At 47.5% G+C, this 19,136-nt stretch overlaps 1 protein-coding gene across 1 annotated transcript; it reads left to right on the top strand.

The window, feature by feature from the left end:
* The first annotated feature begins 6,847 nt into the window (after window positions 1–6,847).
* On the top strand, window positions 6,848–16,139 carry GUCA1B (guanylate cyclase activator 1B). Its single transcript, XM_033094835.1, has 4 exons — window positions 6,848–7,054; window positions 13,821–13,970; window positions 15,165–15,285; window positions 16,012–16,139. Exons 1-4 carry the CDS (start codon window positions 6,848–6,850, stop codon window positions 16,137–16,139), a joined length of 606 nt encoding a protein of 201 aa, XP_032950726.1.
* Window positions 16,140–19,136: the final 2,997 nt, after the last annotated feature.

Raw genomic sequence — 19,136 nt, 5'->3', positions numbered from 1 at the left:
GCTTTTCCTGGATACGAGCCCGTATGATGTCTAACAATAGAGGAATTCCCAGACAGTTCAGTATAAAACCAAACTTAGGACCAGCCGTCTACTTTCTTAACATTCTATTTGCCAGCTCCCATTCCCCGTTCCTATGTTATATTAAGTTAGTTTTACTATAACACTAATGAGTAGCAGAGAAAACGTAGACGTTGGAGTCAGAAAGCCTGAGTCAGGAGTTCAAATCCATTAACTGCGATAAACTTGGGCAAGATACTGAACTCTGTCAGAGCCTCAGTTTACTCATTAGTAAAATGTGGGTAATCATACCTACTGACTAAGGCTGGAGAATTAAATTAGACAACTTAGAAAGCACCTCACAATACTGCATAGATAATAGACATTCAATAAATAATAGTTAATACTAGGCGGCAGTACAGATTTGATGATACTCCAGACAGTTGTGTGCTGTGCTGTTTAAAAACCAGCTGGAAAGGACCTCCGAGTATCTCCAAGGTGAGGATAATACTTACCTGAGAGTGGCTGTGAAGTTTAATTTCGATGAGAAAACATGTAACGTGCTTATTAGAATCACCATACATTACGCCAAGCATTTTCCATAGACGGTCATTTACAGATACTATCTTACTTAATGTTTATAACAACCCAATAAAGTAGTTACTATTATCATCCCCATTTCACACGGGAGGAAACCAAGTTAGGACTTGCCCACTCATCACCCGTACAGTTTACAGATGAAGCTGAGACAAAAAGGATAAAACTGATGTGTCTGAGTTCAAGTTAGTGACAAGACAGCCCAGAACCTAATGTTTAAAGACTGAGGGACTCTGATGTCCACATAGTAAATACAGAATATGCAAACCTGAAATCCAGAGTGATTTCCCCTTTCACATTAGCAAAATGTACTTATTTCCCCTAAAGATTAAAAATAAAGAGATTTACTAGAAGTTAAAAAAAATGTAAGGAATAAAATTTGTAACTGGTATGAATATGTATGTATGTATATGACACAAAGTGTCACATACAGTGGACTCCCTGTGGTCTCAAGATCCCGAGTGTCTGGGGGGGCGTGAATTTAGGCTTCAGCAAGAAGGGACCTACTGGGTCACAAGAACACCGGCATGGAGGTGATTTACAGTAGGGCTTCAGGCCAGGCTCACCTAGGGCTTAGCAGACGTAGACTTGTTGCTCAAACATTTCTTTATTCCGGGAGCCAGGCTTATGGCTGACTGCCTGCGATCCCCAGGGCTCTCTGCAAACCCCCGCTCAGTTCCTGACGCTGCCCTCCTTAAATCCGTACTGTTGTTACTCCAAGCTATCATTTCTCTCTATGGAGCCCTAATCCTCTTTAAAACGACATATTTATAGCTCAACAAGCTCAGCGGTATTTCTGGGGCAAGTCAGGAGCAACAGACCCACATGAAAAGCCAATCGGATTTGAGATTCCTCAGCCAGAGGCTAAACCAAGTTATATTTCATTCATGAATTTCTTAACGTGAGCACAGGTACCGTCCTTGAATCGCTCCTTAATGTTACTTAAATATCAATAACTATGAAGAGTTGGCCAGGGTGACACCATCTCCACACCAGGCCAGTTGAGCTGCTCTTCGTTCAGAGCCACAGCAGCTGCAGGACACATTTGTCTGCAGGAGTGACGAGATGGGGAAAAGGTTAGGTGATCTTTGAGGCCTCTTCCAGTTCTAAAGTCCCATTATCTTTTCACATCAACAAATGTTTGCTAACCCAGCTGCTCTCAAAGGAGTCAAAAGGAGTTGTCTTTTAAAATTAAGGAGTAAGAGCTCACATTAATTCAGCAGTGACTTTGTGCCAAGCACTTTGGTCACTTAGTCAACAAGTATTTGAGTTCCTTGTGTGGGCCAGGCACCGTTCTAGGCACTGGGAATTCTGCAGTGTATATGGTGAAGTCCCTCTCCTCAAGGATCTTAGACTCGATGGGGAAGACATGATAAATAAGAGAAAAAAAGAATAAGATCGTTTCAGCTGCAGTTACGCGCTGTGAAGAAAATGAAATAGGATAATGTCAGAATTACCTGAGTGGCTACTTAAGGCAGGGTTGGGAAAGTGCTCTCTGAAGAGGGAAGAATGTCAAGAAGGAGGCAGCCATGTCTCCACCCTGGGGGAGAGCAGTCAAGCCACGGGACCAATCAATACAAGACCCAATGAGCTTGGTGTGTCTGCAGACAAGTGCAGAGAAACATGAAGACCCAGTAGGCAGGGGCTAGATCATGTAATGTCATGGCTGTGGGAAGGAGTGTGGATTTTACGCTGAGAGTAAATGGGAAACCATAGGAGGTGGGGAGCAGGAGAGTTACAGGATCTGACTTATACCTTAGAACACACTACTCTGTTTGCTGGGTATGGACTGTAGGGTGGAGGTTGGCAAGAGGGGGCAGCAAGACTGGTTAGGACCTGCTGCAGGAGACCAGGTGAGAGGATGTGGCCTGGACTGGAGTTGCCGGAGTGGAGGTGATGATGAAAAGGGGTTGGATTCAGAATATAGTTTGGAGGTAGAGCTGATGGAATGACCTACTGATAGATTAAAATGAGATCTAAGAGAAAGAGAATTCAAGGATGACTCCTAGATTTTGGCCTACACAACTGGGTAAATGTTGTGGAGATGTGGAGAAGGGATTGGGGGAGGAAATGAATAGTTTAGATTTGACCTTGGTCTTGGCTTTGCCAAGTCTGCGATCTGAGTATAGATGTCCAGTGGGCAGCTGGTTCATGAATCTTGAGTTACGGAGAGAGGTCCAGGCTGAAGATGTAAATTTGGAAGCGATCAGCCTACAAATAGTATGTAATGTCAAGATAAAGGAGTTCCTGTAGGGAGAGCGTAGGTAAGTCAACAAGAGGAGAGTACTGAGGAAAAGCCTGGGAAGCCCCAAGCAGGCAGATACTTGGTAAGAAGGAGGAGGTGCCAGCACAGCAGGGGGGCAATCAGTGGGGTTGGAGTGAAATCAGAGCCGTATGGGGCCCTTGAAACCGAGAGTATTTGGAGAAAAGATTCATTTGGTGAATCTGCTGGCAAGTTGAGTGAGAAAAGCAGGTCATTTGTGACCACTGTATAAGCCTTTTCCATGGAGTGACAGGGATGAGGATCCAACTGGAGGAAGTTGAGGTGAGAATAAGAAGACGAGGACACAAAACAGGTCGGTCTATTGCTGCCTTAAAAAACACCCCGCCCTTAGTGGCTTAACAGTGCCAACCTTTATACTTTGCACACAAATCTGCAATTTGGTCAGGGCTCTGTGGGGACATTGTCAGCTCCTTTTGGGATCAGCTGGGGGCCGGAGTCACTCGCCCACCCACACGTCTGGTGGTTGAGGCTGTCAGTCAGAACCCCTACATGTGCTCTGGGCTTCCTCACAACATGGCAGCTGGGTTCCAAGGGCGAGTCCTGAGACAGAACCAGGCAGAAACCCCATCGCCTTTGATGACCTAGCCTTGGAAGTCACATCGTGTCCCTTCTTCCCATTCTCTTCAGTGAGGTAGCCACAGAGTCCCATTCAAGTTGAAGAGGAGAAACAGACTCCTCCCTTGATGGGAGGAAGATGTTAGACCAGACCTACTTCTGCGTCATTTTTGAAAAATACATTCTGCCACAAAGGGTTTTGTTGAAAAGGGAGCCGAAATTAGGACATTAGGTGGAGGGGGAAGTGGGCGGGGCTAATGGATCTAGGGAACCAGAGTGCCGAGAGCAAAAAATATTTTTAATTTCTCTTAAGTGTTTTAATTCCTTTGAAAATCAGAAGAATGAGTTTCATCCCGTCAGGACAGGACTGGATCATATTCATCTTTATACCAATGAGTGATAAAATATTTTAAATAGCATTTAATCCATATTTATCTTACGACCTATGAAGGTGAAAGTGTGGTCGCCCATGAAAGTCATATTGGGACCGTGAAGGTGGGGGGGGTCAAAGCAGGATTTTTGTTACATTATTTTGTTTTAATAAAGATGATATTAAAGCATGTCTTCAGGTGGAAATGGTCCATCAGAGAAGGATAAACTGAGGATGGAGAAAAGGAATAATTGTGGGTAGGAAGTGCTTCCGTGGGCAGAGAGATGAGCTCTAGAAAACCAGTGGAGGAGCTGACAGGTGGAGGAAGTGGGAAAGGGACGCTTCTTCCACCGAACCAGGAACAGGGCACAGGACCTAGGTGCAAGATGCAGAGAACTGTGTCTGTGGTGGGAAGATGAGGTGGTTGTCTGACGTTATTTATCTGTCTGTGAAGCGAAACTATGACCAGGTCATCAGCTGAACATGGGAGTGAGTGGGGCGTGTGAGGGCGGGAAGCACGGGATTGTCATCGTCGGGAGAAGGAGAGTGAAGTCAGGAGGGAAGAGTATGTAATGCGATCGTCTGGTTTTATTTGACGGGTGTGCAGCCAGCATGATTTTAGGATTTTCTCCAGCCGTGTTCAGCCTCCTGGGTGCAGGTGAGGTGTTCGTGCATAGTTAGTGGTTAACTTGAGCCAGGCTCAGGTTTTGCCAAGTAAGTAGTTAGAGGGAGAGAGGGGTGCAAAGGTCAAGGAAATGGCAAGAGTGCTGGGCTGTAGATAAGGATAAGGAAGAAAGCGAGGCTATGCGGGAGGTGACAGATGTTAAAAAAAACAACATCAGATCAACAAGTTGCCCGTCTCAGTTATCGGAGGGCAGGTGTCATGCAGGGTGGCACGCGGGGTCTCTGCTCCCACTCCCCACATAAGAACGCAGGACATGGTGAGGCCAAAAAGGAACACCCACGGAGCCATAGATAGGGGAGTCATACCACTATAGTGTCGCTGGCAGCTGGGTTGGAGACACAGGAAACTGGAGCCACACTATCCGCAACCTGCCGTCCACTTCTCTACCAACCGACCTCTCCTGCCAACTGCAATCTGCACTTGCCAGCCCAGCCACCATCTTCTTGCTAGCCCCCATTTGCTGCTAGCGTAGCCACGGCAGTTATATTCGTGCCCAATGGCTCACTGGTTACAGCTGACGGCCAACTAGCCACAGCTGATGGCCATCCAATCACAGTTGATGGCCATTTACTACCCGAGTGAGCACCTTTCCACATGAGGCCGAGAGCCTGGAAACTGCCCTCCTGGCTCTGTCCCCACAAGGTGTTAGAATAAGTGAGCTGGAAGAAAAGGTGGTGATGATGTTTGAATGTTTCAGAGGGAGCACGGAAATGCCTGATTGCCAGGCCTGGGGTATGGCTCCCAAACTGTGCGTGTATTGGAAAGAGCTGGAGCGCTCTTTAAAACACTTAATCGCTGGGCCCACCCCCAAAGTTCCTGATTCAGTAGGCGAGGTGGGGCCTGAGGATTTGCCTTTTTAACCAGCTCCCAGATGCTGCAGCTGCTGGCCCAGGGACCACAGGTGGATGGGAGGTCAACGTGACGTGGAAGAAAAACTCTGGAACGAAGGAGATCAAGGACCTGTGAGGCCAGAGTGTGGGATGAACCGGCTTTCCACCTAGAGGCGGATGACTCTGAGCTGACACTTGGAGACACTTGGTGACGTCACCAGTGAACAAGGGCAACAAGAATGAGTACATGGAGGGGCCCAGTCAGACGTGGCTTCGGAGGGACTGGCATTTCTGAGGCTGAAGAAAGAAAAGGTGGAGGCAACGATGAAGAAAGAGGAGGAAACTAGCCCTATTCTTCCGACCCTGAGGGATGTGGGAGAAAAATTCATCAGCACTTGAAAGGATGACAGAGGAAGTGAGGTTCCTATGTTGGGAATAGCAAGGAAACTAAACAACTTTGAGAGATTAGAGACCAATGGAGGCAGAAAGCCTTGCGAGAGGAGGTCAGACCTGGAGATATGCAAAATAATTCAGGGATGGACATTCAATGGAAGACACGCAGTGTTGCCCCTGAGACTACAAGACTCACTGGTAGGACTGCCCCTAAAAATCTTCTAGAAAAATCGGTGCTCCAGGTGTTCTGCTTGCTTGGAGGTGTCATTTTTATGTTACATTAAAATAAGCATGCGTATATAATTGACTCAAAAACCAATGTGTGTGAACCTTTCTCTAAAAGTAAGAGACTTCAGAGATATGTTAAGCCGTGCTCCCAGATCCTACTCACATGTTCACATTTTGGAGAGAAACTAGGAAAAGCCACTAGGTCTTGGGTGAAGGGTGGGTGTTGGAGGGAAGTATTTGTACTTTAAACTGGAAAATGGGAAACTTCCAAGACTCCGTTGTGATATGTGATGGATCTAAAGATAATCGTGCTGGGGACTGAGTTAGGCTGGGGACAGATCTGCTCACCTGGTACCTTTCACATCACAGATTCTGCTGCTCCTCATTAGAGCGCGTGGAGGAGCAAGCCCCAGCTCCCCACCAAATCCTATCTTATGGGCTAGGAGTTGGTCTTGCTTCCTCTGTGGACTTCTGAGTCTCCTGTGTCTCCAAGATGGTCCTCTCTGGAGCCGTGTGGCGCAGGGAGTATGTACGAGGTGGGAGGGTCTCAGCCTGTTCCCAACTGTCTTCACTCCACCCTCCCACTGCCTACCTCTCAGTCCCCCCCTTTTCAGAATCTGCTGGATGGCTTAGATGAACAGGAGGGGTCAAACTGGGGGAGCTTAGCAGGCTGGAGGTCAGACCTTCCAGGGGAATCTTCTAATGATCTTAGGGCGCTTAGCTGGCCTGGTCCCGCCCCCTTGTCTCTGGCCCCCTACACGGCCCGTCATGTTCCGTTGTCCAGGAGATGATGAAGAGGCTGGCTGAGCAAAGGAAAGGGAGGAAGAAGACCCTAACCTAAGGAATCAATCAGCAGAAGCCCGGGAAGAGGCACCGACGCTCGGTCTGTGACATTCCTGGGGACACAGATGGGGCAGCAGTTCAGCTGGGAGGCGGTGCAGACGGAGGGTGAGATGGACGTGGCAGAGCTCCAGGAGTGGTACAAGAAGTTCGTGGTGGAGTGTCCCAGCGGCACACTCTTCATGCACGAGTTTAAGCGTTTCTTCAAGGTCACAGGCAACGAGGAGGCCACCCAGTATGTAGAGGGCATGTTCCGAGCCTTCGACAAGAACGGGGTAAGGCCCTCTGAAGGGGAGGACTGGTGGCCGGTCCACCTGACACATTTCTCCTCCTTGAGTGAAAGGATCATCCCTGATGGGGGCTCCCAGCCCCCCAGTCCTCCTGTTCTTCTTTTCTCTCCATTCCCCTCTCACCTTTTCTCTAAAACTCTTCTCTCTCTCCCCCATCTTTCTGCCTCTTCCCATCTTCTCTTCCCTCCTCCCCGTCTCTGTGCTTTCGTCTGACTCTCCCTCTCTCTTCTTCCTGAGAGCTGAAGGTAGGCTCGGCAGAAGGGCACACAGGCCAGTCCTCTCTGTGTATGTCAGCCGGGGCTCTGTAGCCCCAGGACCTGGTTTCTCCCCCTCTAGAGCCCCTGCCACTCTAACAAAGGCGCTGTCCCAAATAGGACGAGCTATCTTGGCACAGATCGTGAGCTCGTCCTCATTGGGGTCCTTTGAATTGAAACTGGTCAGGTCTTCCCACCAAGAATGCTGGAGAAGGCTCCTTCTTGGACTGGGACATCCGATGGATTATTGTGAAAGTCCCTTTTGACTCCCTGAGCTTTGGAAGATTCCATGATGTCATTCAACCACAGGGTTTCTTTAAGCCCTCCAAGGACACCAGCAGCTAACAAGATAATACATTTTGTAAATGCGCACCTAGAAATTGAATTTGAAAATTGAAACTCCTTCATTACTTAAGGTCATCCAGTGTCCAGTGCAGCGCTTCTGTAATGCTTTACCCCACTAGGGTTGCCTCAAATACCTATTTCAGCTCTCAGATAAGGGGAGTGGGTTGGACCTAGATAATTAATCATAACAAAGCCTCAGCACCCCACTTCTCTGTGCATGGAGAACTTCACTTTCTAGGCTGAATCACGGGAATGCCGCGTCAGGTCTGACCTGGGCCTGGTACCAGTCAGTGCCTATCTCCTCAGCACGGGGTGGGGGCTGGGAGGGTGGGGGCAGCGTCTTCAGTGCAACAGAAACCTCCTTGGAGATGAACCCTATAAACTCCCTCTCAGGGCACAGAGAGGGCAGAGCTCCCAAAGCTCCTCCTTTCCTCAGTCTCTGAGTCAGCAGCAGCCCTGCAAGAGAGCAAGCGGAGTTTGTTACTTCAAATTAAATGATGAGAAAACTAGGGCAAAAGGATATGAATTGATTTGCCCAAGTCCTGACTCCAGGCAAGTGCACCTGCCCAGAAATAAGTTTGTTTTCTGAAGGAGAGAAAGTGATTTTTTTTAAAAACTTATTGTCATAAATATATCAATCTTCCCCATATTCACCTAAAAATCCAATGTAACAATTCAGGATCCAAAAGAGATTATTAAGTCCCTGGGCATAATATAGCTGTACCCCTTATCTCGTCTTATAAATTAGCATATACATTAATCAATGGCTTTTTTTTCTATTTTTTAGAACTTTTATTTTGATAGGATTTCAAATTTACACAAAGTTGCAAGAATAGTACAAGTAACGCCCATGTACAATTTATCCAATTGCCTTATTTGCTTTATCATTCTCTCTCTCTCTCTCTCTCTCTCTCTCTATATATATATATATATATATTTCTTTTTTAAGAGAAAGTTGGAGACATCACACCTTTTTTACCCCTAAGTATTTCAGTGTGTTTCTCCTAAGAACAAGAACATTCTTTTAAATAACTTAATACTATAAAAATCAGGAAATTTATCACTGATACAGTTCTATTACCTAATTGGCAATCCACATTCAAGTTTGGTAGTTTGTCCTGATAATGTCCTTCAGTGCTTTTTTTTTTTTCATCATGTTCTGATGATGCATTACATTTTCTTGTTCTCTCTCCTTAGTCTTTATTTTTTTTTTAAGATTTTTTTTTTTTTTTTAGATTTTATTGGTTGTTTTGCTTGTTTGTTTGTTTGTTTTTTTAAGACTTAGTCTTTAATTTGCACTCTTGAATCTCCGCTTTTCTTTGTCTTATCTAATCCTGACATTTTTGAAGACTGCCAATTATTTGGGCTTGTCCAGTGTTGTCTTGTGATTAGATTCGGGTTTTACACTTCTAGCAAAAATGCCATAGAAGTGACATTTGTCCTCAGTGCATCACGTCAAGGGGCACATGATGTTGGTTTGTCCCGTTACTGGGGTGGTTAACGTCATCATTTGGTCACGTGGTGTTGGCCATGTTTCTCTTCACTGTAAAGCGACTATTCTTCCTTCGTAATCAATAAGCAACTTATGGGGGGTACTTTCAGACGAAGCAAATATCCTGTTGCTCATCAAATTTTCATCTACTAGGTTTGGCATCCATTGACAATTTTCTAACTCCACCATCCCTTCTCTATTTATTTATTAGCTGGCATTCTACTGGCATTCTACTAGAAGGTGTGTTAAGTTCCTCTGTCAGGGATTGAGCCTTCTTTCTTTTCTCTTCCCATTTAGTCTCTCTCTCCAAACCCACACCTAACTTCACTTACCACCTTGACAATTTTTTTTAAGGAGGGCACACACAGCTCACAGTGGCCCATGTGGGGATCGAACCAGCAACCTTGATGTTATCAGCACCACAGTCTAACCAACTGAGCTAACCGGCCACCCCAACCACCTTGAGAATTTTTATATCAGCTAGTCTCATTTCTGGGCAACTGGTCTGAGATTTCTGGGTCAAATAAAATAAAAAGAGCTCATAGATCTAGCTCACATGTCAAAATCTGGGGTGATGAAAACAGGTTTAGTGGAGGCAAGGAGGGAGGAGCATCTCGTCTCTGCTGCCACTCTCCCTTGTGACACTCCTCTCTGGTGGTTGCCCTGTGACGCACTGGAATGGAAGAAAAGGGAGAATGAAGCCCAAATGTCATTTGGGATCCTCATGTAACTTGTGTTGGGGTCAGGATGGTGCACAAATACCCAATTCAGGGAGAAACAGGGCAGATAATCCCACAGAGCAGATCACACACCTGTCGCTTCTGCTCTTACTCTAGAGCAGATAGAGATGTTTCCATCGCCTTGGGCCTCTGTGGGTAATGAAGGGCTGGCGCACAGCTGACGAGAGTAGTGCGGGCTAGAAGCTCCCCAGAAATGGTCCTGGGGTTTGCGGTCACCTCACAGGTGAGCTCACCTGTCAGGAAGGGGCTACTCTAGAATGTGCGTCTTGTAAAGCAAGGGTGTGGGGACAGAGTCCCAGAGAGCAGTTTCCAGACTCTCAGCCTCACGTGGAAAGGTGCTGGCTCAGGCAGTAGATGGTCATCAGCTGTGATCAGATGGCCATTAGCCACTAATATAACTGCCGTGGCTACGCTAGCAAGTGCGATTACTATTAGCAAAGGAGTTGATTGGGGGCAGAGAAGCGGATGGCGGATTGCACCTAGCACGTGTGGTTAGCAAGCGTGGATGGCAGAGTGCAGATCCTGTCCATCCTAATTCCTGTGTCTCGCCCGGCCAACTGGGGTGCAGGAAGACCCCCTGTTGGGGTACTGGCGGGATGTTTGCTTTTGTGTCTCAACCGCTGTTGAGAATATAGTGATATGACTCCCCTGTCTATAGCTCCGTTGTTGTTCCTTTTTGGCCTCTCCATATCCTGTATTCTTGTTCTTGCGCATTACAGAGGGATTGTACGGGAGGAGGAAACTTGCCTCTACCCTCAAGTTTCTTGTGGCTGATCTAATAATCAAATAGACATGAGCTGGATTAACAAGAGTAAATAACCAACTTTTAATACATGCAGACATATGGCAACCCCATATACGTGAGAGAGTCAGAGACCCCCACATTCACAGAGGTTCAGAGACAGGAAGGGAACATGGGTATATGAGACATTCTGAGCTAGGATTGAGGTAAGGTGTCTCGGGGGCTTCAAAGGGTCATTGCAGGATGGTAGGAAGAGCAGATGTGTGTTACATAAACGTTAGCCCTGCCCTATAGACAGGTCAAAAGAGGTTATCTCTGATAATCTCTTATTATAGGCAAGACCCCTAATTCCAGTTCTTCTAGGTAGTTAAGGGAGGGGCAGAAGTTTCTCTTGAGCCCGTGGCTAAAGTTGCCTTTAGTTGAAAATAATCCACATACCACAGAAGCATATCGTGCGGTGGTTTCTTCTGAGTTTCCACAGGATCATTGTGGAAAGTGCATCATGCTGAGAGGGGATATTGTGAGAAGGTTCCAGACAAAGAATGGAGGAGAATCCAGAGATCTAGAGAGCAGGGATTTGCCAGTGGTTTTGTTTTTGTTGTTATTGTTGTCATTTTTGTTTCTTTCCCCTTAGTGCTAGACACCAGGCTCATTTTTTAGACCATGATAGATCTTGAGTGGAATAAGAAAGTTCTCCCCACTTGATGAATTAAAGAAGACAAGTAGCTTGGAAAGCTCTGCCTTAGGCAATTTATTCGACCTCTGAGTCTCAGGTTCCTCACCCATTAAATGGGGATAACAGACCTGAAAGAGATGAGGTACGTAAAATAGATGGTCCCTACCAGCCACTTTTTTTTTAACTTTTATTTATTTAAGTGTGTTTTTCCAGGACCCATCAGCTCCAAGTCAAGTAATTGTTTCAATCTAGTTGTGGAGGGTGGCTCAGAGTAGCCCATGTGGGGATCGAAAAGGCAACCTTGTTGTTCAGAGCACTGGGCTCTAACCAACTAAGCTATCTAGCCATCCCCTACATTTCCTTATTCAACTCTTTTTTAAAAAGAAATGTATGAGCTATTTTTAGTAAGCTTAATACATCACAATTACTAATGACAGTAGCCTTTTAAAGAACAACCAATCGTTACATTGTAAGCCTTAAACTTACACAATGCTCCTTAAAAGGCTATTTGCAATCAATCTCAGGAAAGCTGGGCGGAAAACACTGGAAACAAGTCAAATAACCTTCTGTGAGTGAATGAAAAACAGAAGAGGGACCATTCACTCCGTGGAGTACTACTCAGCCATAAAAAGGGAAGGAACTTGGATGAATATCCAGGGCATTGTGCTGTGTGGGGGAAAAAAAACAATCTTAAAAGGTTACATACTGTATGATTCTATTCCTATTCCATTTTCAAAGTGAAACTATGACAGTGATGAAGAGCAGATCAGTGGTTGCCGAGTGATACAGTTGGGAGAAGCATGCAACTATGAAGAGAGAACACAGGAGAGTTTGTGTTGATAGTTACTCATATCTACGCATGTGATAAAATTTCATGAAAGTGTATATCCACAAAAACAGTGCATTAAAGACTAGTGGGGGTGGAGGGGGAGGAACAACCAACCACTGATAGAATCTAACCTAAAGAAATTATTGCAGATGGAAGAAAAAATATAGTATATGCCCAAAGAGGTTCATTAGGTAAAGTAAAATATTAAAATCATGTTCCGCAAGAAGGACTGCCCGGTACCCCTCAAAAAAAATGATTTCAAATAATTTTGAAGACATGGGACATTTAAAAAGAAAAAAAATCCAGGAAATGAAACTATAGCTACAGTCTGACCTCAATTAGGTAAATACATAGTCGGGGGTGTGGAGGGCCAGAAGGAATTATATAAAAGATGCTGAATAAAAAACTTCAGGAGCTGAGGTAGCCTCATCTTATTTTCTTCTTGGATTTTCCTGAGGCTTTTTTGCGATTTCCCTCATTTTCTGCCATGTTTTCCTATTGGTTTACACAGGCACCCCTATCTCGGGCTGCGTCAACAAGTGGCCTGACCCAGGGGGACAGTGGTGCTCTGAGCCAGCAATGCCATTTCTGATTACAGTCATTGGAATGACAGACACTCTTGGGGGAGCCGATGACTCAGGTTTTGGATTTGAAGAGGTATTCCCCACCCTGAAATACGTGAGGTCACGAGGTGTATGTGGGAACAGCCTGTGAAGCTCAGCCCAAGACCCTGGCCGGACAGACCCACTGCAGCCTCCACCACCAGCCTCTCATCTCAAACTCCTCTGGACTCAAAGCTTGGTCACCCCCTACTCCTTGTTTACTGCCTTGGGAATAATGGTTGCTGTCCCATTTCTGTTTGAGGAAGGTTCTGTTTCTTGGTCAGAGTCACCTTAGAAGTGGACTTTGCCCTTTCTCCATCCTCTGGCCAGTGAACCCCTAAGCTCTGGCCCCTGCTTTCCTAGGTGGGGGTGGGGGTGCAGGCCTGTTCTTCAATTGAATGTCCACCTGGGCATAGAGGTGAGTGGGGATTGGAGCCACCGCCCTGTCCACCTGCCCTTGGGCTCAGAGCAAACAAATGCGCAAAGGAATCTTTCAATGGGAACACTGCTTTCTAATCTCCTTTCAAAACTACCTTGATTTAAATCCAGATTAAGTCGATTATTTAGTCATTGATTCATAAATATTTATAAGACCCCAAATCTGGGCATGAATGGCACTGTGCTAGGCGTGAAAGAGAAACAGAACCGATGTAAACCCCTCTCTTTTCTCCAGGAGCATATCATGTAGCTAGAGAATGCGACATACGAAACAGGCGACAATGCCAGAGTAAGTCCCAAACTGTGCAGAATAGGTAGCAGGGGCTGTGAATGTTAGAAGAGGGAGAGAGAGAACCCTATGGCTGACATGGGCAGGAAGGAAGGCTTCCAGGAGGAGGGGGTCCTTGAGCTGAGCCTTGAAGGACGGGCAGGATGGGGTGATCATGGAGACTGGGGAAGGATGCCAGGATGGAGAACAGCACGAGCAAAGAGTCAGAGGCCATACGGGCTGCAAGGAAGTGGCGAAAGCCTGAGTTTGTAGGGAAGGATGGCCCCGAGTAGGGCACACACGTGCACTCTGGGCAGGTGGGACAGTGGGCAGGAGGCGGCTCACAGCTCCCACTCCCCATGCAGGACAACACTATCGACTTCCTGGAGTATGTGGCAGCCCTGAACCTGGTGCTGAGGGGCACCCTGGAGCACAAGCTGAAGTGGACCTTCAAGATCTACGACAAGGACCGCAATGGCTGTATCGACCGCCTGGAGCTGCTTGACATCGTGGAGGCCAGTGTCTGCCCGTGGGGCCCGGCACCTGGGGCTCTGAGGGCTGAAGCAGGGGCTCCTGGGGCTGGGGGGCTGGAGGAGGCCCTGACGTCATTCAGAGTGTGCTTTCTGACCATGGCTAGAAATCAGTTACAAAGAGATAATGAAAAAAATGCCCATGTGTTTGCAACACACTTCTAAATACGCTATGAATCAAAGAAATAATCTCTCTCTCTCTCTCTCTCTCTCTCTCTCTCTCTCTTTCTCTCTCTCTCTTTCTCTCACACACACACGCACTCAAACTGTTGTGAACTGAAACTGAATACTAATACAAAAATAACATAACAAAATTTGTGGAATGCTGCTAAAACTGGGCTTGCAGAAACAAATGCATAGCCTCAAAATGTATTTATTAGAAAATAAGAGAGGAGGAAAATCAATGATCTAAGAAATCATCTCAAGAAATTAAAAAAAGGACCAGCCCAGTGGCTCAGCTGGTTAGAGCAGTGTTCCTAACGTCAAGATCGCCGGTTCGATTCCCACATGGGCCAGTGAGCTGCGCCCTCTACAGCTAAGATTGTGAACAACAGCTCTCCCTGGAGCTGGGCTGTGGTGAGCAGCCAGATGTTGGCATAAGATGCTGTGTGTTGCCATGAGCGGCCGGCAGAGAGCATCCACTCTAGGAACTATGCTTAATCCTCATGTTTGTGTGTCTCGTCCCCATTTCACTTCACAAACATTATCTCACTGGGACAGGGAACAGGGCAAAGGAAAAACCTGTTCGTCCCCATCCCGTCTAGTCCAAACACCTGAATCTCCCGTGATCCTATTTCACACTCATAGACACACACATCCAGAGATACACTAAATTCTCTTTTCCTCTCCGAATCTCCATTTTCCTCTGTAAAGTGCAGTTTAGATCATCACAGATACATCCCTCATTAGCGGTTTTAGGTTTCAGCTCTGGCGCTTACAGTGGAAACGCCCATGACATTGGGGTGGGGCGGTATGTGGGGTCAGGAAGTCCTCATTTGGAACTAGGCCAATGGGACCCTGAGAGAATAGCCTTAGGACAGGTCAGTTTTGATTTGGATCTGGGTCCTGTGGTCCTCAGATGCACAGCCTGCAGGGGACGCAGTGCTGAGGGACATGGGTTGGGACGGGCGGGGTGGAGTTTGCAGGATCCCATCAATGCCTCTGGGTTTTCTCTGGCAGGCGATTTACAAGCTGAAGAAAGCCTGCAGGGTGGAGCTGGACGCTGAGCAGCAAGGCCAGCTGCTCACACCAGAGGAGGTCGTGGACAGGATCTTCCTTCTGGTGGATGAGAACGGAGATGGTAACAGGGGCAGAGATGGTGGCCCACTCCATAGCACCCCCGCTTCCTGGCCATGTGACCTTGGGCAGAGCTCTCCTCTTCCTAACTGGTGTCCTCATCTGTGAACTGGGTGTGGAGAGGACTACATGAAATTACAAAGGGCGTCACTAGCATGTGATGTCTGTAAGAGTGATTAAAAATTAAAACTCCTATTGGAGTTGCTGATGGAGGCCAGGCAAGCATAGCGGAAGAGTAGGGGCTCTAGAGTCAGGCAGACAGAATGATACATGTAACCTCTCAGCTTGGTCTCAGTTTCCTCATCTGGAAAATGGGGATAATGATGCTGAGAGGAATAAAAGGAGCAATGTATTTAAGTACCAGGTATAGTGTAGGCCTCCATTAAGGCTACTGGCGCTCTCCTTCCTGTAGCTGGATGCCTAGCCCCAAGGCTGTGCAGGGAGGGAGCTATTTGGGAACACACCCAGAAGACCCCTGAAGAACATTTCAAAGGTACCAGGGGCAAAAGCAAAACTTTAATTAATTTGCAAAGAAATCCCCTTAAAGGAACCCTTGTAGGTGTCAGGAGATTCCTGGAGAATCAGAGAATTGACAGGCCCCAAGCTGAGATAGACCCTGAGGCTGCAGGCTTGTTTGGATAAGAGCTGTAGGCGCACCCTTTTCTCTTCTTGCCCCCAACCTCATTTCTTCCATTCTCCTGCATGACTGTCTCTCCTAACCCTCACTCAGGCCAGCTGTCTCTGAATGAGTTCATTGAAGGGGCCCGTCGTGACAAGTGGGTGATGAAGATGCTGCAGATGGATGTGAATCCCGGTGGCTGGATTTCTCAGCAGAGGCGGAAAAGTGCCATGTTCTGAGGGGTCTGGGACCCTGGGAGCCCTATAGGAGTCCACAGCGCCCCCTACCCCAAGCCTCTGGGCTCCCCAGTTTTCCGGAGTAGTGGGAGGGCCCCTGGCTCAGCCTGCTTATGGCCACACTTATCCTGGCAGCCCTGTGAAGGGGGTGGGGCTGCGTGGGGTGGGGTACGGGTTATTGGTCTGAAGCTGTCAACAGGGCACAGTCCGTTGGCAGGATTTACTAGGGTGGTGAAGGAAATGGCTTACTCACCCCCTCCAGCTGCCTCTGGGAGAACTATGCCTTGGCTGGGTGGTTGTGGGACTCCCACAAATTCCTACGTGGTTCTTAGCTAGAAGCAGGGGCAAACGGAGAGGCGGGGTCCCATAGACCAAATTAACAAAGAGGGCGCCCACAGAGTGTGAAGCAGTGTGGTAGAAGGCGAGGGCCGGAAGGTGGTGAGTCAGAAGAAGAGGTGGTGGGCTGGATAATAATTACATCCCCCCAGGATCCTGACGCGTGGTCATGAGAGGATGCAGGGCTCCTCCCCCCCAAGTTGTCCCCACCAAGGATGTCAACAAGGGAAAGCAACAACAAATCAGGCTGTGGTCTCCTGTCCTTGGAGGGGTCAGCTGCCCTTAAAGGGGCTGTTTCAGATCTGCCCTGGAACTGCTCCCCCAGCCCTGCTTCCACCTCCCCACCCCTCTTCTCCCCATCCCGACCTCCGCCATCCCCCACATTCTCCTCTCCAATCCCCTCCCCAGCATGGATCTTCCACGCTTTCCAACCACAAGCTGAACTGTGTCTTCTTCACGGATGGAGAAACCTTCCCTCTGTCTCTGGGGAAGACTTGGAGGCTTGACGACCTGGGTTTGAGGTCAGGTTTTGCCTCCAACTTCTATGTGACCTAAGACAGCCACTTCTCTGCCCCGACTTTGGGTACCTCCTCTACACAGTGAGCAGGTTGGACTAGACCAGCATGATATTCATAGGCAGATTATTATTTTTTTAGATGTGGATTTATTTTTGTTATACAAACTGTTGTGTGCAACCCCAACATACAAACTAGATTAAAAGGGAGTCGCTTTGGTTGAAGAGGGGCTGAGCAACTCAGACCCCTCCCACCCCTGGAGCCAGAAGCACCTCTGAAAACACAAATTAAAAACCAGGGTCCTGGACCAGTGTCACGCCTGTGAGACCATTTAAAGTGGAACTTGGAAAAACACTTGCTTTACCTTGAATAGCTATGTTTTCATGTTGATGTATGAAAAATAAAACTAAGTTTGTTGAACCTGTGATTTCATAGGCATGATATTCATATAAAAAGGTTCCTTTAGGAATAAATTTTGGGTAAAAATTCATTGATAAAAAAAAGGAAGAATCCAGATATGCCCTGAAACATGAAGGTGGTATGTAAATGAAGTTGGGGAAGTGTTGTCCTTATTCTTTGCGGATACCCTCCCAATGCTGACCTTCAGGATTTCCCAAGAGGCAGTCACCAAGAGAAGGAGCAGAAATGTCCACTCCCTGCTTTTCCACGTTGCCCTGGCATTGACCTCCACTGCCTCTCCATTTGTGCGCAGGCCCTGGCTGGCTTCCCAGTCTGAGGCGGTCCAAGAGATGGACAGGGCGGGGGTGAGCAAAGCACACCCTCTCATCTCTCCAGGAGGCTCTCTGCAACCTGGGGCTGCACTCCCCTTTCCCCTTTTTTCTCCTTCCTGCCCTGGATTTTTATTTATCCCCCGTACTCCCTCACATCCAGCCGAAGTGAAAACTCAAAGCCCAGAAGAAAGAGCATCTTTGAAAAAATGGGCACAGCTGCTCCAGCCTCTGTCTCTCCTCAGGTCCTTAGACAGGTATTCCAAGAGTTGGGGTGTACAAAGAGTGGGGATGATGCCCCCCCCCGAAGCAGACTGCTCCACTCCCTAACTGATGTCAGGTGTCACTGCAGCAAGAGGGATTTCGTTGGGACCAAGGATGGGCAGGTCACATGCAATGAGTCACAGACCTGTGGGAAACCACACAGCACCGTATGGCACCCAGGGGCCAGCAGGGGAAGTATGGGGTGTTGTGCAGTCACTTCTGAATAAATAAGGACTTCCTTGGGATAAAGGAGGACTTTCTACAGTACCACCCCACCTTCTCTCACGTTTTGGCCGACATCCAATTGAAACGGACCCTCCCCGAGTGAATGACCAGGTAGGAGTACACACACCATGCCTGGTCATTCATTCAGTCATGATTCAGAGCTGTACTGCCATCCAAACAGTCCTTCTTTGTCTCCTTGGTAACACTGTAACTTCTTGAAGGAGTTTGTTTTTTTCCTATAACTGGGGCCCTGGGAGATGCTCCCTAAAAATGGACATGTTGACCCCTTATTATTTCAAATTTGGTAAAATGTAAATCCTAAGAGATACCCTCAATTTACACCTAAGAAAGCTCCTCCCCACATTACACAGCCCCTACATGTAACACACATACATCACATAGAATGTACCTCCAACCTCCCACACACGTCACCTTCTTCTCCACACGCATCCCCCCAACTCCTCTTTCATGTTCAAAGTCATGGATCAGCTCTGGGAGGCAGTCTCTGAGTCAGACTCGCTCACCGTTCCCTGTGCTCTTACAGGAATCCATTCAGAGCTTCTCTCAGCATATTTTATTATAATGATGCTTAGCCTGTGAGTTCCTTGAGGATGAGAATGGTCCTCTTTGCACGTCTGACATCTAGCATTAGTACATAGTAGGTGTTCAATAAATGCCTGTTAAGTGATAAGAACGAATCAATGTGAAGCACACAGGTAGGCTCTGATGGTCCTGGGGCTCCTTGCCATACCAGGATGGAAGCTGCGGCCACAGGATCTGTAGGATTCCATCAGAATCCCCGGAAAGCCCATCTCTGCTTCAGGGCTTCCATGTCTAGAAGACAGTGGGACTGCAGAAGCTGGGGGAGGGGCTAGAAGGGGCATGGGAGGAGCCTGAGGGCAGAGGGATGCTGAGGAGTGTCCCTAGCCGGG

The sequence above is a fragment of the Rhinolophus ferrumequinum genome, chromosome 3 (assembly GCF_004115265.2).
Source record: "Rhinolophus ferrumequinum isolate MPI-CBG mRhiFer1 chromosome 3, mRhiFer1_v1.p, whole genome shotgun sequence".
Classification (NCBI taxonomy): domain Eukaryota; kingdom Metazoa; phylum Chordata; class Mammalia; order Chiroptera; family Rhinolophidae; genus Rhinolophus; species Rhinolophus ferrumequinum.
The sequence above is the reverse complement of the archived record's forward strand: the minus strand, read 5'-3'. Positions and strand labels throughout refer to the sequence as shown.